Source organism: Xyrauchen texanus, chromosome 18 (assembly GCF_025860055.1).
Source record: "Xyrauchen texanus isolate HMW12.3.18 chromosome 18, RBS_HiC_50CHRs, whole genome shotgun sequence".
NCBI classification, from domain to species: domain Eukaryota; kingdom Metazoa; phylum Chordata; class Actinopteri; order Cypriniformes; family Catostomidae; genus Xyrauchen; species Xyrauchen texanus.
The window spans coordinates 22,517,787-22,539,475 of NC_068293.1; the positions used below are offsets into that span (position 1 = coordinate 22,517,787).

The 21,689-nt window shown below is 45.5% G+C and overlaps 1 protein-coding gene and 1 long non-coding RNA gene across 2 annotated transcripts; both read right to left on the bottom strand.

The window, feature by feature from the left end:
* Positions 1-17,181: 17,181 nt before the first annotated feature.
* On the bottom strand, positions 17,182-18,533 carry LOC127658803 (uncharacterized). The gene is made up of 4 exons (XM_052148350.1): positions 18,324-18,533; positions 17,710-18,129; positions 17,440-17,594; positions 17,182-17,317 (listed from the first exon to the last, which is right to left on the bottom strand). Exons 1-4 carry the CDS (start codon positions 18,432-18,434, stop codon positions 17,182-17,184), a joined length of 822 nt encoding a protein of 273 aa, XP_052004310.1. The 5' UTR covers positions 18,435-18,533.
* Positions 18,534-18,862: 329 nt separating this feature from the next.
* Positions 18,863-19,980, bottom strand: LOC127659165 (uncharacterized). Its single transcript, XR_007972499.1, has 3 exons — positions 19,591-19,980; positions 19,199-19,272; positions 18,863-19,048 (listed from the first exon to the last, which is right to left on the bottom strand). It is a non-coding gene; the product is annotated as an uncharacterized LOC127659165 (long non-coding RNA).
* Between the last annotated feature and the right edge of the window lie 1,709 nt (positions 19,981-21,689).

Genomic DNA, 21,689 nt, shown 5'->3' on the forward strand with positions numbered 1-21,689 from the left:
GTAATGGACTGCCTATTGTGGGTTATTTAAGTGGAGCAGACTAGAAAGTCCATGTGGTAAATTGTAAATCCAGCCAGTTGGATGGATGTGTCAGTTTTAGACAAAGCCAAGTCTCAGTAATAAAGAGAGTAAACACAGCAGTATAACACATCATATTGTGAATGATTGTGACATGAGCCAGGATACTTCAGGGAATTCTGCCATCAGCACCATGGACAGCTCAGGCAGTCTGACTCTCTTCAGGGAATCACCAAATTTCTTGGCCAGCTCCTTGATATCTTCCCAAGACTCTGCAGCTGCTTTGATGAAAAAAAAACTACATGAAAGGTCCTGGTGAAGGGTTTCTTAAGAGCTTTTTTCAACAACCTCTAAAGGTGCGTACACACTGCCAGCGACTTTATCACTGCAGGTTGCCAGTGGCTGGCGGTGAAGTAGCTAGTGGGTGTTCCCACTACTGGTTGCCTAGTAACGTTTATAAAAGACATTCACGGATGTCATTCCATTGCTGTTGACAGCGAATCTCTTTTCTTGCCACTAAAAACAAACATTTTGGAGGGAAAAGACTAAATATAAATGGAATCAGTACATAAAATTCTTTATATCAAAGATGAATGAGAAACCAGGCGTGCTGTTTGCCAGAGCGGCTGTTTATCTGCGGCGAAAATGCAAATGCCGTTCTGTCTGGGTCCATAAAATCCCCGCGATCTCAGATACACATTTCCACGCAGTATTTTTCTTAAAAATGTCCTTGTACGTGGGAAGAGACATATCATAGAGCACTGGAACATTTCTAACAGCAAGAATTAGCCTTTCATCCATCTTTCCGTTACTGCAGGAGCTGAGAGACAGAGAGAGAGAGAGAGAGATAGAGAGAGAAGGATCACGTGAGCTCTCCCGTCGTCTCTCCTATTGGCTGTCGCTTCCGTTAGTCGCTCCAAAGTTGAACTTTTCTCAACTTTGTCGCGTCGCTGGACACGCCCACATCTAGCGCCAACGGTCGCGACAGCTCGTGTCGCCGGAAGTCGCTGTGCTCGCATTGAAAATGAATGGTATTGAGTTGCTGTCGCGCGCGATGTCGCTGGCAGTGTGTACGCACCTTAAGCCCTCACCCTAACTCATTTGTAATCTATTGATTTGACTTACTTTTTGAGGGTGCAATCTGAAATAGTGACAACAAGTAGGGAGCAGTAGGAAATAGATTAACAAAGACCTTCAAACAATAATGCTACAAAGATGTGCCATGTTACACTGCTCGTATTGTGTATTGTGAACCTGTTTTCAAAATCAGAATTAATTGACCTTTCGCTGAGCCCCACCTTAAAAGCGTTTCTGATCAATCCTGTCTAAGCAACTGTTGCAGTGTGCCATTTCTCTGACACGCATTTACTATTTTCCAATGGGAGCCTTGGGCGTAATGCGTGTTTGAGTAGTTTTACACAGGATTTTATCAAAATAATCAGAAACAATTTGTTGCTGGGTAACTTGTAATAACAACACTGTGACGCTTTCCACTAAGGAAGACACAGGAAGCAGCGTCGGCTTCAAGGTAAGGTTCTTTAATTAACACACTTTCTATTTCAAACACAATTGTACAGCACACTTTCTCTGTAGTTGCTACTCCGGGTGTAGGCACTCTCCCCCGAGGCTCTGTGGCTGCTGCTCTTTTATGCCGCTCTCCTCATGCTTACTGCAATTAGACACAGGTGTTAGACATAATTTAGCTCAGGTGTGAGCGCCCTTACCGCTTTTCTCTCCCGGACGGGCGCTTGACCACGCCCCCGCTGCCACATACCCCCACTGCGTCATCCGGCCTGCCTACCACCCCCCCCCATTTCTGGAGAGGAAGTCAGCGGCAGCCATCTGCACCCCCAGTCTGTGGACCACCTTGAACTTAAAAGGCTGGAGGGCCAGATACCAACGGGTGATCCGGACGTTAGTATCTTTCATGTGGTGGAGCCACTGCAGTGGGGCGTGATCCGAGCAGAGGGTGAAGACACTCCTTCTCTACGGTGCTGTACTTAGTCTCCCTCAAGGAGAGCTTCCGGCTAATGTACAGCACCGGCCGCTCCTCTCTAGGGCTGCATCTAACGATTATTTTTGATGTTGATTAATCTATCGATTATTTCTTCGATTAGTCGACTAATCTAACGATTATTTTTCCGATTAATCTAATGCTTATTTTTGGGATTAGCCGATTTATCCATTGGCAAACTTTCCAATAAATAATAAGTACAACTTCTACATTAGTATTTCAAACTTTTATTAATTCATTTTCTGAAATTTTTTTTGTATCTGTCCCTATTCAAATAAACAATAAATAAATAAATACACTACAGGCTACTGTTAATATGTAAATATAACGTTATTGTTTGTTTTTAAAGTCTACATTAGAGACATGCGCGGGACGGATTTCTCCCTTAATAATTCCTAAAAATCTCTGTTATTATCAATGAAACTGACTGCACAATGAATCTTTCATTATATCGATTTGCCAGTATGCAGAATTCAGCACTGAACAAAAAGTCCATTTTGAGCGGTGAGGAGATTCCATCTTAAATGCTTCTGATTGGCCATTGCGTTCAGAAAATGAACACATATGTCTGTGATTGGCTACATTGTTAAACGCTGCAAACACGTATACATAGAACGATTTACAGGCCGGGGTCTATCTATTTTGTTTTAGTTGTTCTTGTTGCTTTTGTGCAACAGATGAATGGCAATTTATTTGTTTTGAGATGTTCAATTTATAGATTTCTATTTTGCGGGAGTCCCGCGAATCGTTTTATTCTCCCGCAACCAGCACACACACGAGTGCATTACCGCCCGCGCCCGCACTCGGCCATCAGATCCCGCGCCGCACTCTGTTGTGTTGGGTCCAGCGGAGTGCATGTCTCTAGTCTACATGTGCATACAAAACTTTTAAAAGCGGGCAATTTAAATGCACTGAAGGCTTCGTTGACAGATTTAAGTTGAAGTTATAAATGAAAGTCCATTTTATTGTCGCTGAATGGGCCAATAAATTACATCTGCACCGTTAGCAATTAACACTATTAACTAGCACACAAGCTGTAATAGCTGAAAAAAGTAGGTATGACCGCAACAACAACTCCAAAAACTCACTGTAATAAAGCCTACTTACCCTACTACTTACCCAGCTGGCTCGTCGTTTTGAGTTCGCAGAGTCACAGGATGTTTCCTTTTAAGATGCTCGTTCATAGCAGTTGTGCTGCCATGGTATGACATTTCCGCTTGGCATAGTGAACAAAGCACCTTTCTGTTCGGCTGTAGTTTAAAGTATTCCCATACTTTGGATGATCGTGGTTGTCATTTTCACCATGAGCTGGAACAGAAGCCGCCATTACTCGATATTTAAACGTAAATAATGAATGTGACGCGTCGACGCATTTCATTCGTGTCGACGTATTTTCATAGTCGACGTAATCGATGACGTCGACGCGTCGTTGCGGCCCTACTCCTCTCCCTCCACCACCTGCGAGAGTACGGCCCCCAGCCCTCTGTCTGAAGCGTCCGTCTGCAAAACAAAAGGGAGAGAGAAGTCAGGTGCATGCAAAAGCGGCCCCCCACAAAGTGCAGCTTTAATCTGTGTAAACGCCTGTTGGCACTGATCCGACCATTGGACCGGATCTGGAGCCCCCTTTTTAGTAAGGTCAGTCAGCGGGCTGGTGACATCCGAATAATTAGGCACAAATCTTCTGTAATAGCCAGCCAGCCCCAGGAACTGCCTTACCCCCTTTTTGGTCTTGGGTCTAGGGCAAGTCGCAATCGCCGCGGTCTTGTCAATTTGGGGACGCACCTGGCCATGACCCAAGTGGAACCCAAGTGGAACACTTTTTCGGGTTTGCCGTGAGCCCCGCCCGCCGCAGCGATCTCAGGACGGCCCTCAGATGTTGCATGTGCCGCTGCCAATCGTTGCTATAAATGATGATATCGTCTAGATAGGCAGCAGTGTAAGCAGTATGCGGTCTGAGGATCCTATCCATGAGACGCTGAAACGTGGCTGGTGCCCCGAACAAACCGAAAGGAAGCGTCACGAATTGGTGTAATCCGAACGGCGTGGTGAAGGCTGTTTTTTCACTGGATATTGGTGTCAAGGGGATCTGCCAATAACCCTTCATTAGATCCAAGGTCGAATAAAATCGAGCCGTACCTAACCGATCGAGCAGTTCATCAACACGGGGCATTGGGTACGCATCAAATTTAGACACCACGTTGACTTTTCTATAATCCACACAGAAACGCACAGACCCATCACTCTTGGGAACAAGGACGACCGGGCTGGAACAATCGCTGTGGGATTCTTCTATTACTCCCATCTCAAGCATCGCGTCCAATTCTTCTCAAACTACTTTCTTTTTATGTTCGGGCAAGCGATAGGGGCGGCAACGTACCACCACGCCCGGCTCGGTCTCGATATGGTGATGTATGATGTTCGTGCGGCCCGGTAGAGGAGAAAACACGTCTGCAAACTCCTTTTGTAATTCGGAAACCTCTGCGAGTTGGCGCGGTGAGAGGTGGTCTCCACAAGGAACCGGGGTGTTAGGGTTGGAGGCTTTGTTTACCTCCGGTCCGAGCTCCGCCCTCTCCGGAATTACCGTTGCCAACGTCACAGAGGCCGCCTCCTCTCTCCACAATTTCAGGAGGTTGAGGTGATATATTTGACGCGTGCCCCCTCTATCGGTACGTTTAACCTCATAATCGAGATCCCTTACTCGTCGTGTGACCTCAAAGGGTCCTTGCCACTTGGCGAGTAATTTCGAGCTCGATGTTGGGAGTAATACAAGCACTTTATCTCCTGGTGCAAATTCCCGTAGCTGAGCACCCCTGTCATACAGCCGGCGTTGGCATTCTTGAGCCTGGAGCAAATTCTCCTGTGTTAATTTCCCCAGTGTGTGGAGTTTTGCTCTAAGATCAAGAACGTATTGAATTTCATTTTTACTATTAGAAGGTCCCTCCTCCCAAGCTTCGCGGATGACGTCGAGGACCCCGCGTGGGCGTCGCCCGTACAGCAGCTCAAATGGGGAGAACCCCGTGGAGGCTTGTGGGACCTTTCAGTACTGCTGAATAACAGAGGGTCCAGCCACTTATCCCAATTCCTAAGCGTCTTAGTGTATGCAATTTACTGAATCATATTTTTGAGCGTTTTATTAAATCGTTCCACCAGTCCATCTGTCTGAGGATGGTACACGCTAGTGCGAATCGACTTAATGCCCAAGAGTTCGTAAAGTTCGCGAAGTGTTCGTGACATAAAAGTAGTGCCTTGGTCGGTGAGGATTTCTTTCGGAACCCCCACCCGGGAGATTATCTTGAAGAGTGCCCCTGCAACACTACGTGCTATGTTGCTCAAAGGCACCGCTTCCGGATATCGCGTTGCGTAATCCACCAGGACTAACACAAAGCGATGTCCGCGTGCCGTCCGTTCTAATGGCCCGACGAGGTCCATACCAATTCTTTCGAAGGGAACCTCGATCAATGGAAGGGGGCGCAAAGGCGCTTTTGGGGTGGCCGGTGGGTTTACGTGCTGACATTCGCGGCACGCCGCACACCACCTGCGGACGTCGCCGCCAATGCCGGCCAATAGAAACGGGCTATTAGACGGAGAAGTGTCTTTCTTTCCCCTAGGTGACCGGCCATAGGATTATAGTGAGCCGCCTGGAAAACCATTTCCCGGCGGCTCCGTGGAATCAACAATTGTGTCACCTCCTCCTTTGTTTGAGCGTCCTGCGTCACTCTGTACAACCGATCTTTCATAAGCGAAAAATATGGATATGAAACGGCGACACCCGGCCGGAGTTGTTGACCATTGATTACTCTCACTTGGTCAAAAGCGTGCTTAAGGGTTTCATCCCGCGACTGCTCCAAGGGGAAGTCCCCTCCGGGAATTCGCTGAGAGGAGGGGCGAAAACCTCGCCCCTAACCTCGTCATTCGGAGCAGCCGAGGATGGCCCTGGCTCCTCCTCCCCCACCAAAGCATCGCACATCACACATCTCTTCACTTTCATGCAGGACCCATCCGCACAAACTCCCTCCAATAAATTTCTAAAATTCGGCCAATCAGTACCCAAAATTAGCGGATGGGTGAGGCGGGAACTAACTGCTGCCTCCACACTATGTTTTTCTCCCCGGAATTTGATCGCCAAAGTCACCATGGGATACTTGTGAACATCCCCATGCACACACCTCACCCTCACCCGTTTAGCTGAGCCCAAAGCCCCGGGTTGAACCAAGCGTTGGTGGATGGTGGTCTGGTTACAGCCGGTATCCAACAATGCTTGGTATGTACCCCCCTGGATCCTTACTGGAATACGGTACGCTCCAGCCCGATCGGGGGCAGCCTTGGGGATTGGAGACCCGCACCACCATCCCTACTTCCATCAGCGGACACTGATCCCGGAAGTGGTCCGGGTCTCCGCACCTCCAGCAGACCGGCAGAGGCGCCACGGCCGCACCCGTGCTGGCGGGCGCCCCCACCTGAGGAGGAGAGCGGCTGAAGGACGGGGAAGGGGTAGGCGGGTTCTCCCACGGCCGGGAAGTTGGTCTCATGAACCCTCCACGCCTGCGCGGGCAGGAACGGACCCTGGGGAGAGAGCAGAGCGAGAGGAAAGAGGGGAGGGGAAAAAACAGGAGAAGACACAGGGGAAGGGGAGAGAGAGAGAGAGGGATCAGCTGCCCTTGGAATCGCTGCCATGTGGTCCTCCGCGAGTTGTACGGCTTCCTCCAGCGTCGCCGGGCGGTGGCACTGGACCCACTCCGCCGTTCTCTTGGGCAAACGCTGAACAAACTGCTCCAGTACCACCTGATCGACCAGTCCCTCGACGTCGCGGTCCCCCGCAAGTAGCCACCTCCGACAGGCATCACAGAGCCGCTGGGCGAACGCGAACGGGCGGTCGGTCTTATCCAGTTTCATAGCCCGGAAGAGCTGGCGATTTTCTTCCGGGCTCTGACCAACCCGTTGCAGGATGGCTCTCCCCAGGTCTGCATAGGCCAGGAGGCTTGTTGCCGGCAGTTGTTGCGCCACGAGTTGTGTTTCCCCGGACAAGAGAGGGACTAGACGGGCTGCCCACTGGTCTTGTGGCCACCCCCAAATTTCCGCCGTACGTTCGAACAAATCGATGAACGCCTCTGGATCATCTGCCGGCCCCATCTTCTGTAACGCGGGTGGGGGCAATGTGGCGCGGGTGTCCGGGGTCGCGGCTGCGGCTGGAGCGGCCTCCTGGCTGAGGAGGCTCCGGATGGCGAGCCGGTCCTCTGCTTGAGCCCGCATGATCTCGAAGAACCGATGATCCTGGTCTTGCCGGAGCTCAAGCAGGGATTGTTGGTGGCTCTGATGGAGTGTAGCGAGGGACTGGAGGACTTCCGCCAGCTGGGAGGACTCTATGGGGTGACTCTGTTCGATAATCTGCAGGAATTTATTTATTTATTTTTTTTTTTTTGTGTCCCGGGTTTCGGCACCAATGTGACGCTTTCCACTAAGGAAGACACAGGAAGCAGCGTCGGCTTCAAGGTAAGGTTCTTTAAATAACACACTTTCTATTTCAAACACAATTGTACAGCACACTTTCTCTGTAGTTGCTACTCCGGGTGTAGGCACTCTCCCCCGAGGCTCTGTGGCTGCTGCTCTTTTATGCCGCTCTCCTTATGCTTACTGCAATTAGACACAGGTGTTAGACATAATTTAGCTCAGGTGTGAGCGCCCTTACCGCTTTTCTCTCCCGGACGGGCGGTTGACCACGCCCCCGCTGCCACAAACACTAAGTACCCAATGAGATTTAATTTTTTAGATACATCTCGAGAAGTGCATATTCTGGATTAAACATAGAGTCATTCCTCATTCCCAAATGAACATGTATAATATCAGCGAGGACACCTACATTTGCTCCAAGGTAAATTAAAGCTAACAACTAGCATCAACATGAGTGTGTTATGAGATGTTATAAGCAGTTACTTTCACTTGCACTAATATTATGAGGTTTGTAATCAACATAGAGTGTTCTCTTTGATATTTCACTGTGATGATCATTTGCTTCAATTCTGATGGACAGTCTCCAAAGTTTTCAATCAAATTACTGTGTAATTTAACAATTTCTTTTACAAAAAACACCAAGTTCCCTATCAGTCTTTCACTCGATGTTGTGCCGATGTAGTGACATTAGGGGTCACCATTGGGAGCCCCAAACACCTCTGATCATTGAGAAAAGGCCAATGGGAATTGGTGAGTGAAATTTGCATGCCACTCCCCCATTCATATGGGTATATCCTCTGCCGTTCCATTTACCTCTACGACGTTTATGCATGGGCATTATGGGTATAAAAGTAGCTGCACTTTCAGATTTTTTCTTTGGAGCTGAGCGGTTGTGTTCAGCGAGCTGAATCCTCTGCCGTTCCATTTACCTCTACGACGTTTATGCATGGGCATTACAGCGGCTTCTCCCCCTTGTGCACCGGTGGAGTGCAGAGAATGCCCCTGTGCGCTTCGACAGTCTAAAAGAATATATATTCTTGTGATAAAAGAGTATATTTTCCCAACTAAAATATTTGCACTGAAGGAGAGCGTCTTTTTAAAGATGCATTCCCGTCTGTGTTTAATTCCTGGTTGCGGTCGTTACCTCTCCGCTTCCGATGGCCACGATCGCTGACTTACTTGCTTGGGCGCTGCCCACGTGGAGACAGTGATCGTGGAGGGCTCATGTTCTCACTGCAAGAACATGACCATGGCAACGTTGTGGTCATGGCTTTCCTTTGTTACAGGGAAACCACCCCATTGGCTCCCCGCCTCGGTCCTTGAACCTAGGGGTTTGAGGCTGCTTCGGTTAGCACTGGGGGGAATTTGGGGCCTCAATGGGAGCCGCTCCACCGGGTAACTCCCCATGGACCTCCTATTCTGCAGTACGCTCATTCACCCCGGTCGAGTTCCGGTATGAGACCACCTCCGAGTATGGGCAGGGCCACAACTGCGTTGTTATATCAACTGCCTCGACTTGCTGGCAGGGTTGCTTGCCCTGCAGAGGCTTCAGCCATTGATCCAAGGCAAGCACATGTTGGTCCGGACAGACAACATGGAAACAGTAGCATACATTAGCCGCTGTCATGACAGGTCATGCTCAGGTGACAATGGAGACTCCAACCCCAGGTGGTCCAGCTGGTTTGGAGTTGATTCTAACAAGTGCAGGTAGGCCTGTTTGCTTCCTGGGAATCCTCCCACTTCCTGCTCTGCTATATCCTGACTGAGGCTCCCCTCGGCACAGATGTGCTGGCAGACGGCTGGCCCCAGGGGCTGAGCTTGTATGTGTTCCACCCAGTGAGTCAATTTGCACAGACCCTATGCAAGGTCAGGGAGGATGAGGAGCAGGTCATCCTAGTAGCACCCTACTGGCCCACCAAGACTTGGGTCTCAGACTTCACACTCCTCATGACCCCTCCCTGGCAAATTCCCCTGAGGAGGGATCTCCTCTCTCAGGGACAGAGCACCATCTGGCACCCACAACCAGACCTCTGGAATGTCCATGTCTGGCCCTTGGATGGGATATGGAAGACCTAAGTTGCCTACCACCCGCAGTGGTAGACACGATCACTCAGGCTAGGGCTCCCTCTATGAGGTGCATGTATGCCTTGCAGTGGCGTCTGTTCGCTAAGTGGTGTTCTAAGGAGAGGCTGAGGGTGCACCACAATGCAGTTGACAGAAGGTCTCTTGGGAAGCACAACCTTATCATAAAGTTCCTTAGAGGCATGAGGAGGCTGAACCCTCCCAGACTGTGCCTCGTTCCCTCATGGGATCTCTCCGTGGTCCTGTGGGGAGCCCTGTTTGATCCCTGGAGTTAGTTGAGTTAAAGGTGGTCTCTTGAAGACTGCCCTCCTGACTGAGCTCACTTCCATTGGGAGGGTATGAGGCCTACAGAGCTTCTCTGTCAGTGACATGTGCCTGGAGTTCGGACCGGAATATTCCTACGTGGTCTTGAGGCCCCGACCGAGCTATGATCAAGGTTCCCATGACCCCGTTAGTGGTGAAGCAAGCGAAGCTGCCCCGGGAGGAGGCAGACTCAGCCTTTTCGTTGCTGTGTCTGGTGCGTGCTTTGCGCATCTACTTGGATCGCACGCAGAGCTTTAGACGTTCTGAGCAACTCTTTGTCTGCTTGGGAGCGCTTTCTCCAAACAGAGGATCACCCACTGGGTCGTTGACGCCATTGCTTTGTCACACCACGCCCAGGATGAGGCGCCTCACTTGGGGCTTTGGGCACACTCCACCAGGAGTTTGGCGGCCTCCTGGGCCCCAACCAATGGCACTTCTTTAGCAGACATCAGTAGAGCAGCGGGCAGTTACGAACAGGTAAGTTTGCGGGACAACTGGCCGGGTGTATAGTGCCTTTCCCCTCCTGGAGGGGCAGATGTGCGCTTTTTACCCCCCAGCAGTCTTCACAAGACTGGAGGCCCTAGACATCCTTACTCCTTAGCCCTGTGGCAGGCGGATATGCGGTGAACTTTGATGCAGACCCAGTATGGGTGCTAATAGGCCCTGTACTGGTGTAGGTGCTCCACATGTGCTGGTAGCCTCTATTTAACCCCGTGTGATGTATCTTCCACATTTCCCCGTTGGTAAATTTTTCATCTTCCTTGGGCAGAGTCCCTTCTGCCACTGGTCCCCATGTTGTAGAGCTCCATCCCCTCTGTGTAGGACCTACCATGGGGACTTCTCCACACGCGGCACTGCTGACAAGACTCAGTAAGACCATTTGACGTATTTCCACATAATTGCCTCCCCTTCAGGCAAGGTGTGGTCTCTGTGGTGTCTTCCCCTTGGAAAAGCCCCCCGTACCCCCCCAATGTGGACACTTGTGGCCCCCAGCTGAATGATTTCCACTCTTTTTTTAGAGAAAAAAGAAGAGAAGAGGCCTGTCTCCATTTTTTTCCAGTCGACTTGTGCCTGAGGTGTGGGGGACCGTACAACGCTCGAAGGAGTGTTGGGGGAGATTACATGACGACCAGGTGCGCTGGCTACGAGGCATGCAATGGTTTGCCTGTCTCGCACCGCCAGTCCACATAACACAGTTCAGCTAGTTGTGGCATTTCATACAGGGACACCTAGTGTCACTACATCGACACAATGTCGAGTGAGTGAGTGATAGATAGTGAACATCCTGGTTACTTTCATAACCTCCGTTCTCTGATGGAGGGAATGAGACATTGTGTCCCTCCTGCCACAACACTGAACTACCCGCTGAAATGGCCGGGACCCTGTCTCGGCTCCTCAGCACAAAACCTGAATGAGTGTATGGCATGGGGGGCGTGGTCGTGTGTCGGTCTGCGGGAGAGAGAGAGCGGTAAGGCTTGTCACATGGTTTGTAATTATGTCTAACATCTGTGTCTTGTTGTAGTGATACGGAGAGAGACATTTAAGGAACGCCAAGTGTCGAGAGAGGAAGAGAGAGTGTATCCAGAAAGCACGACCGAAGGAGTGTGCTATTTTTGTATTTATGTTTTCATTTCAACGGCGGTTACCGTCGTATGTACCAGAGAGAAATTAAAAATACTAAGCTCAAACCTGCTTCGCTGTCTCCCGACTCCTCCATTGCTCAAACGAACCTGTTTACAGAGTGGTTGCGAGCCAGCTTCTTTTATACCCATTTGTCTGTGGGAGTTGCATGTAAATTCCACTCGCCAATTTCTATTGTTCTTTTCTCAAAGATCAGAGGTGTTTGGGGCTTCCAAGGATGACCCTTAGTGGCACCACATCGACACAATGTCTTGTTCCCTCCATCAGGGAATGGAGACTATGAAAGTAACCATGACAATAAATTTGCTTTACAATATCACTCTACATTCCAGCCCATGTAAGTATATTGTCAATTCCATTCATGAAAATATTTTGCCAAAAAAAAATTACAAATCTCCCACTCATTCCTATGGGGAGTTCTGCAGAGCTTATCAGAGCGATCAACTGTAACCAAAGGGGTAGAGCTTAGCCAAGGGTCAGTTTCTTTATGAGCAGTGAGCTGTGCATATAATGACAAAATGTCCTTTTAGAGTAAACTTTAGAACTGAGGCTACTGACCTATTTCATGTGATGTCATTGTATGTCCATGCCGCCATGTTTGTGACCAATATTCCATGTACATTCAATGTGCTGTGCTGTGGTATACGACAAAAGCTTTCTTGTGGAGTTAAAAGCAGCTTCTACATTCATACAGATGAGATCAAAACAGGTGATTTTATTGTGACTAAATCAGACCAGAAAACTTCTGAATGAGAGATGTTAATGGTAATGTACCGTGGGCATGTGTACTCGCCGGTCACACTTCAGGCTCACTGGCTTACAGAGATGAATCGTGGATAAAATATTTTTAAATATTTGTGAAAGTTCAGTTTTCCAATATCTGTGCTTCAGACCTGTATGAACTTTTCTTGGGACTTGGCATTGACACAAAAGCCATTTTTGACGTTTTCTTGATATCGTTTCTTGGGTGTTTGGTTGCGGAGAAAAGTGACGTCACTGAAACAGGTCAATAGTTATCAGAATCATTGATGTTGACATAAGTAAAATATTGATGCTTTTTGCCACAGAAGGAAGGGTTTCATGTACATTAAACAATGGAAAATTAACAAGAATATATTTAAAATTATATATTATATCCCTTTATGCACATATACAAAAAGCTTGTTTTTCTTCACTCTCTGACCAAATGTCAGCTGAGCATTTTCTCTCATAATTTCCAATTCAGCTCTCCTGCAAATGAACATCTCTTTCTCTCCCCTATTGTTTTTCTAATCATTAAACAAACACTAGGTTCTGCATCAGCTGCCATCCTGATTTTTCATGGATAAACCTTTTGTTTTCCTGCAGAACCTCCTCAGCCACTGACATTTTATCTTCATTTGAGGAAATGTTACAGTGTTAACACTACATTTGAAATCTGAGGAGCACAACGTTAGTTCTAAAACATATCTATGTGTTTCTGTGGTTCTTAGATCTACGTTTATTTGAACAGCATTTCAGTGAAATCTATCTAGAGCAGTCCACTATGTAACAAGGTAATTTCCTCTCAGACTAATTAGATTCAGTCTTCCATTTTAACTCTATTTTCTTCAGTTCTCTGAATGTATTATTCTTTTCCTCTCCTCTTTCTGCTTTTCATGCAAACTCTCTGACCAAAGTCAGTTCACTTGATGGCTATGGTAAAATACAGTTATTTTTTATGTAGGTTATACTGTACTACTATCTACTTGAATGGGGGGAGACTGAAATTGTTTCGATTATGCTAAAACACTGCTTGTTTAGATTATGTTTCAATATTATATTTTAAATCAACAATAAATATCATAAATTAGATAAAGTATCAAAATGAGAATAAAGTATCATCAATTTAGCTTCTTAAGCACAAACCATGCTAAACAACCATATTGTTCAAGCTGGTCCAGAACCCATGCATTCTAGAGTAAACAAACAGACGATAATTCTGTCAGAAAAGTGTTAACTATTTAACTGAAAGGGAGGATTTTCTATTTCTACAGCTGCCATTTTTAATGTTATGATTTCTCACTCACTTTTCCTACAAGTCTCCGACGTCGAGGGCACGTAGACATGGGAAGTATAGGGTTTCCTCCTTGAATGAGAGAGCTTGTCATGGAGGTCATCAAAGAAAGGAAGGGACTGATGAGGTGTTCCCTTCCCCTGCCCACCAGACAGAAATCTGTCCTCCAACTTGGAGCGTTTGGGGGTCTCTTATTCACGTGGCCAGTCTAATTGAAGCCTGGGAACTGCACGAGTAATCACCTCGAGTAACTCCTCCAATGATTTATTATCATGCCCGGAATGCTCGGAGGTGGGTTACTCAAAGTCCGCAGACTCAAGAGATTCAAGGTCCCCCTCATGAACCAAAGAGGTGTCGGAGCACGCTTCAGGATCAAGGGAAGGACCAGCTGGATCTGGGGAGAGAGCGAGCGATAGGGACGGACCCGTCTCTCACTCCTCAGCCAGATCCACACGAGAGCCTCATGATTGAAGTGTGGGCACTAACTCTACGAAGTAAGCAAGATGAGTGCGAAGCATTTTGACTGAGAGCTGATCGCAATGCTCACACCCGCCCCATCGTGAGAGCAGCATGCTCTTCCCCCATACATACAAAGCAAAACTGATGTGTGTCCCTCTCAGCCATAGAGCGTAGACAAGGGAACACACATCGCTTGCTCTGTCTTTCAGTAATTTTCTTTTTCTTTTTTTTAGAGAAAAAAGAGAAAGGTATCTGCACACTGCCTAACAAAATCTAACTCCTAGCAGAGGAATATAGAAAGTTTCTGACAGGCTCATGAAGCACACACACACATCTGAGTGATCTGAAGACAAAAGATCTGACGATGCACCTGTGATGCATCTATTTATAGCCCTGCTACAGGTGCATCCATTGATGTCACTGGCAGAGGCTATAAATTCCAGTCAATTTTCATTGACGTGTTGCACATATATTCATAGCTGGTCACACCTAAAGTTGTTCCCAAAGCGCTAACTCAGAACAGCATCATAAGTGTAGCTTTTTGACAGGGAACTACGTATATCTGATGGTGTCACATTAAGCATTATTAGTTCAAAAGACTTAAACTTTATATCCTGTCCCCTGATTAACACAAAAAACACCTCCTCCTCGACCCTTCAGACGAGGCTCATGTTTATAACAATAACCTGGGGGAGTAGATTCAATTAAACTAATATATTAATTTGGTTTCAGCCAGGTTTTAGTCAAACAGAGCACATCGAAACTATGATCTGTAATAATTTAATTTACAATTAGTGCTTTGATAGAAAGAGATCTAATGTTTATTAGCGATATCTTTATATGATGTTTATCTTTAATTTCTTTGTTTTGTTCAAGTTTGACCTTAATAATTTTTTTTTAAATTATTTAGTTTAGGGTTTTTTGTTTGGTAGTTTGGGGAAGAGACACAGTCTCTATATGATATATAGGTGATACAGTCTCTATGTGTTGTAGTTTATGTGACCTGTGTGACATCTCAAGGCAGCAAGCAGAGGTTCGGATTAACCAGTTTGTCTGCTTCCTGACCTGGGCCCCAGTTAGTCATCCATCCATCCATCCATCGTCAACCGCTTATCCTGCGTACAGGGTCGCGGGGGGCTGGAGCCTATCCCAGCTAACATTGGGCGAAAGGCGGGGGACACCCTGGACAGGTCGCCAGTCCATCGCAGGGCCCAGTTAGTCATATACTATTATTATTAAGACTATGACCAAATTACTGGAGAGGAGAGTGTCACCTTCTCTGGAGGGATGGAGGGATGTCACCTTCTCTGTTTCTCTTTAGCAGGTCAGGTCTACCCCAAAACTCTTCCAATTGACTATAAATCCTATTCTATTCTCCAGACACCACTCAGTCATCCAGCCATTAAGTGAAAATAATCTACTATAAACCTTGTCACCATGATGAGTAGGGAGGGGCCCAGAGCATATTACAGTGTCTGACATTATTTTAGCAAATTCACACACCTCTTTAATATTATCTTCATTGATTTCTGACTGGCGAAGCCAGACATCATTAGTGCCTACATGAATAACAATTTTAGAAAATCTACATTTAGCAATAGCCAGCACTTGTAAATTTGAACTGATTTAATATGCTCTGGCACATGAAATGCATTTAACAATAGTGGCTGGAGTCTCTATTTCCACGTTCTTTTCAATAGAATCACCAATAACAAGGGCTTTTTCAACATGATTCTCAGTGGGTGCATCTCTGAGTGGGGAGAATCGAATGGAAACCCTAACAGGAATGGGAGAGTCCTTACATTTATCACATGAGAATCCCTCACTGCTGACAGAAGAGGCTATTGTAAACATGTGACATGCATTGCAGGAAGAAATAACATGAGAGGATGCCATAACTTACCGCAGTGTTTTGTTGTTGTTGTTTGTTCCTGAGTAGTGAGGGTTTGAGATCGATGTGAATCCCTCACACAATTATTTGTTGTTAAGAATGTCCTTTATAAGCAGTGTTTTGAGATAGATGCAATGATCCACGTAACACAGAGGAGAAAAACAGGTATGCATTGTAAAATGCAAGCAGTTTAATCACGATAAAAATAGAAAGCGGATGCACATGGAAAATGTATGCAGTAGAGCTACCTGCCTGAAAGTCCATCCACAGAGAAAACAGATAGGTCTAGTTAGCAGGAAGAGCGACCAATGAGGATAAACTCTCTGTCACTCGCACGCTCGGTCTCTCCAAAACCTGTCTATTATTAGAAACTCTCTGGTCTCTCTCTCTCTCTCTCAAAAAATTGATTTCCGGGGTATTTTATATAATTTGCGGGCGTCAGGGAACTGCAATCCATATGCAGGATACTTCCGTAACATCTGGGAGAGGTGGGATGTCTGGTAACATATCCTAAATACTTTGGATTACTTCTTTAGCACTGGTAGATTTTTTCACTTGTTTTGACTACAAAAACAGTAAGAAAAAATACACATGTAAAAAATACATTCGCTGACAAACCTAAATATGTGACCGATCACGGAAAGTAGGGACACAAGTCGGTTTTGGGGCATTTTGAGTTATTCACAGATTCTGAAAGTGTAGTCTCCAAGCTTTCCAACGATTTGTAACACATGGAAATCTGACAATATTTGGAGAAGTTGTGGCCATTTGAAGGTAAGCACTCAAAAAAGCTAAAAGGGGAGAAAACGGCCTCAAAAGATTGTGCAGTTCTCACCTCTCTCTGCTGCTGGGAGTGACAATAGGGCTCATTTACATCTCATTTAGATAAGCCATACCCCTGTAAAGCTCCCCCTGTAAAGCTGTAAAGCACAGGGGAGCAAAAGGTCAGGAAAATGTGCCATCAAAGAAAAAAAAAGTTTGCAAACAGGTAATAAATAAATGTCTCTTAGCATCTACCGATAAAACTGTATAGGCAACTCTTATGTACACTGAGTGCTTTTCATACAAGAATGTAAAACTAAATTCAGGTGGTTGGTTGATAAAGTGACATTGCAGGTGTTGTAAACAAGAAAAAAGGTCTTTGTGACACAGTCCAATGAAATTACATTCGCATCCTCTTCTGTGGACTCTTCTGTGTTGTGACCCTTGGCGCTGGGCATGTGATGTCTCTTGCCTCGTCAGCACAGAATGGCCTGATTTTTTCATATAGATAGGTCTGCCTGTCAATTTTCAGTCCAGGTGGGGCCAGGACAGGAAGACCGTCGACAGGGGGCAGATCTGCTCCGTCGCGCAGTAGCTGATATTCGACAGGTTGTGAATCACGGTGACTTTTGCAAGCACCACACCTGGTCTCTTGGCTTCAAAGCTGTGACAGAAAAAGCACATAAGACATTTTAAACATGGCAAAGTATTTTCTTATAAAAAACTGTCATGTGTATGTTGTTGCTATGTTATATTGTATGTACACAATGTGAAAGTTTCAATTACCTGAAGTGCTGATAACTCTTGATCTGTGGGAGTCTACGGAAGTGGCGAGTCAGATGCTGCTGCCAGTCGAAGGTCTGGACTAAAACTTTGCCCTCTGCCGTTCCAACAAGCTGTGGGATATTGAGGTGACTCACAGGAGAGCCGTTTTCCACAACCTGATGACAAAAAAGAGAAGAGAGGAAGAAAAAAAAAGATCTTCAGTTAAATGTTTCATTGAAGCAGAACAGAAAACAGCACTGAAGTCATTAAAGCAAAGTAAAGTTAAAGTACCTCAGCGATGTCTGCCAAAGTGTTGACTCTTGTCTTCATGTAGGCTTGCTTGATGAGTCCAAAGCCACAGTCAGGGGAAAACTTGGTGTGGCCAGCAATAAGGAAGTGGATTTCAATTTTATCGTGAAGCTTGTGTCCAACCCGCCAGGCAAGGTACCAGAGCATGAAGTTGTTCTTGTTCTGCCCACTGCAGTTGTCACAATGAAGATCCACCTCTGTTTCTCCAACTCCAAAGTTGCCGAAGAAATGATGCATGTAGCTGATGACTTCATTGCTTCCCTTAGTAGATGACATGCCTTCATCAATCAGGTAATTCACCTGTTTCTGCAGCCCTTCACATGAAACACCAAATAGGCCACATTTCCGTGGGGTCAGGAAGTACATTGGTCCTGGCTGGAGAGGGTTTGAGGGAAAGTGTAACTGTAGGAGACAGAGGGAGAGAGGGAACTTGGATTAGATTAAATTAAATTTGCATCTATTCATAATTGTCTAATAAAGATAAAACTTACTATATTGATGCTATTCTGCATTTGCACTATTTATTCTCATGCACCAAATCGCCCTTTAAGGGACATTAATAAAGTAAAGTGAAGTAAATGTGTGTGAAATATTACCTGCTGAGCAAAATCAAAACTGTAATGCATCCTAATCTTCTTGCTTGCTGGTAGGGATGGTCCAAAAGACAGGTTGGAGCCAGAGCAAATCTTTCTGCAGGCAGCAGTCATGTCGTTGTACACAGCCCTCTCTTTCTGCACAAGGGAAAGATGATCTTGTTGCTTCTTTACTGCTTCAGACTTTCTATCATCTGGGAGGTTTGCACTTCGTATCAGCTGCTTGTTATTGCTTTGGCACTGCCAGCAGAGATCTGTGCGTGGCCGGCAACTTTTGATGTGTGGGAGAAGTCGGTTCCACAGTGCTTTGAAGCTGGTTTTACAAACTGCACGCTCACCTGAAAAACAGATATTGCTTATGGTTAATTGTATTGTAATTGCTAATAGTGCTCCGCATTATTTCACTTTATAAGCACTCAATTTTAAATCAATGTTTACACATACCAAGCTCCTTAGCAGACTTCACATAGAGACGCCACACTGAGGCCTTGGACACATGAGTTGGCAGCAACTTCACATGCCAATCCTTATGCCCAGGCTGTCGGCCAGGCAGCATGATGGCATTGTCTTCTGCATAGTGTTTTATGAAGTCCACAACTCTGTTGATATCCTCAGGGCTGATGAACCTGGCTGGTGGACGTGGCAATGAGTGCTTCTTCCTCAAACGTGGTCTTGCCCCATTCTCCTCATAGTGTTTGACTATATCAGCCAGGGTGTCTCTGCCAATGCTGAAAAAAGGGGAAATAAGAAAAACGTTTAACATCATGGTCTTGCTAACAGGCATCTTGTCACCTATATCAAAATGTATTGTACAAATTATAGGTACTTTTACTTTACTGAAGTAAATTTTATGATGAATACTTTTTACTTTTACTTACTTTAGAGCTTGTATCTGTACTTCCTGGTTTAGTCTTGTTTTAGTCCTGGTTTAGACCTCAGTTAGTGGTTAGACCTGGTTCGAGTCAAAGGATTAAAACAATCCTAAATTAAGTCATTAACACCAGTCAATTCAAGCAATTGAAGCATTATTCAAATTAATAGCAGAAGCTCACATTACCATCTTAAAGCTCATTATAGTAATGGGGGTTTTGGCAAGTGATATGATGCTAACGATTAGCAGCTAACGTTACAATTAAAACGACAGTCCTGAGCTAGCTAAAAACAATAGGTAGGTATTGGAAGGTCTAAACATGGACTAAACATGAGATAACGTGTACGTGTTCTTAGAATGAACAAAAAACGACAAACTTTGATGTTTATGGAAACTCACCCCATAAGAAACAGAAAAGTATTCTTGCAGATCTCGTTGCCTCCAATGAAATAAGTCGTTCGGGCACACTTTCTCTTTGTCGGGGTCTTCTTTGTGGATGTAACCATCTCCGAAGTTTGCACTGTGCGTCTGTTTGCCTCTAAATGTCCAATAATTCGCATGTCCTGCCACTCTTTTTCCGCAGCTAAAGAATCCAGCCGTATGTTGTACATAATGTCTGGAGAAAGCTTCTGGCTACAAGACTGTCTCCCATGCAGAGAGTTCTCTTTTCTCCTCGTGTAACATTTACAGTCAAAGTTACGGATTTTCCCCATTTCTCTATCTATATCCCCATCAAATGTTACTATCGATATAGCCTCTGATATCTTACGGTCCAACTCGTCTGACGCCAGTCCGATACATTCTTCCTCGTCTTCATCTTCGCTCAGTTGTAGATTAGGGATATTATTCAGTCTTATCATGCCACTTTCATCGTCGCTCAGATCGTCTTTCAGAATCAGTGAACGCTTGTTCATAAGCATCCGGCTTGTCGAAGAAGTACTTCAAAACATTTTCGTTGTAACGGCCACGGTTCAGCTCGTCTCGCGACATTCTTTGCGGCGTCCATCTTCATTGAATTTTGATATCAGATAGAGCCGGCTAGAGCGCTGCATAATAAGTAGCCACGCTGTTGGGGGCGGGGCAAAAGCGCCGCGGCTATTCAGTACGGAAATACACACAGACAATGACACGCCCCTACTGCATGCTAGAATCTCCGAAAAACAAGCCGATTTCAACCTCAAAATGTACGCTTTTAAATATACCAATACTGTTATCTCAAACATGGAGAGGCTTCTTCATGATCTCAACTAACAGATTCTGCAAAAAAGCGGAAATCACCAATTTTGGAAAAAAACACTTGTTTCTCATTTTGCTCACAAGTTGTGCTGCCGACTTGTGTTACTGGTTTCCGTGACGGGTCACATATCATAAAAAAAAAGAGTGTTGTTTATAAAACAAGATAAATGTAACTTGTTTTAAAAGAATATAAATATACATTTAAACAGATTTATCTTGTTTTAAGGAATTTTAGATATTTTGACAGGAAAACAATTTTGCTTAGGGTAAAGATTTATTTCTATTTCTTCTGCTCCAAACTTATTTCAAACTTACTTCTCTGTCTGCTCATATGAATGTAACACATCATAAGAAGTGTTATACCGTCCACATAACACGGTTCACTGTTGTGGCGTTTTTAGATAGGGACCCCTAGTGTAACTACATCGACACAACGTCAAGTGCGTGACAGAAGGGGAACGTCTCTGTTACCATCGTGACCTCCGTTCCATGATGGAGGGAACGAGACATTGTGTCCCTCTTGCCACAACACTGAAAGTGACTGGGATCTTACTCTCGGCTCCTCAGCTCAAGACCTGTCTCAACAGATGCACGCTTCCCTCTTTTTATACCCGTATGTATGGGGGAGGGGCGTGCAAATCCTGTTCAACATTTCTCATTGGCATTTCTCAAAGATAGAGGTAACTGAGGCTCTCATAAGAGACCCCTAGTGTCACTACATTGACACACCGTCTCGTTCCCTCCATCAGTGAACGGAGGTTACAGTAACAGACTTTTCTGAACAAAAATAAATTAAATTCTATAGTAAATTAATTCTCTATAGTAGACATTGTAAAACCTGTTAAATCCAATGGTAAATTCAACAAGACAATAAACACTACATTTATTTAATGTTATTATGATGCCTTCAGTGTTATGACAATAGACACAGACATTGGGTAATTTTAAAACACAAACCTCGTATAAAGAGTCTCAATGCTGGCTGTTTATTAGAAGTGGTAAAACTGCTTTAACACCACTGAGGTCCAATAAATCAGTTTATCACTGCAGACTGATCCAGTCACAGAGCAGCACATTAATAAAAGCCCTAATTAAGTGTACCTAAGCTTAAACTATCTATAACAGTGCAGAAAGAAACTCGATTCTTTTTCAAGCCAACAAGCCCATTCAGTTAGTTCACTAACTGAAATTCTTAGGAATTTTTCACCCAAAAATAAACATTGTTTCATCATTTACTCACTCTCATGTTGTTCCAAAACAAT

Coding starts and splice junctions, on each gene's coding strand:
- LOC127658803 (XM_052148350.1), bottom strand. CDS start 18,434: ATGACTGCTGCCTGCAGAAAGATTTGCTCTGGCTCCAACCTGTCTTTT. Junction 17,595..17,709: donor CTTTGGCAGACATCGCTGAG/GTACTTTAACTT, acceptor TTTTGTCATCAG/GTTGTGGAAAACGGCTCTCC. Junction 17,318..17,439: donor AAGAGTTATCAGCACTTCAG/GTAATTGAAACT, acceptor TTTCTGTCACAG/CTTTGAAGCCAAGAGACCAG.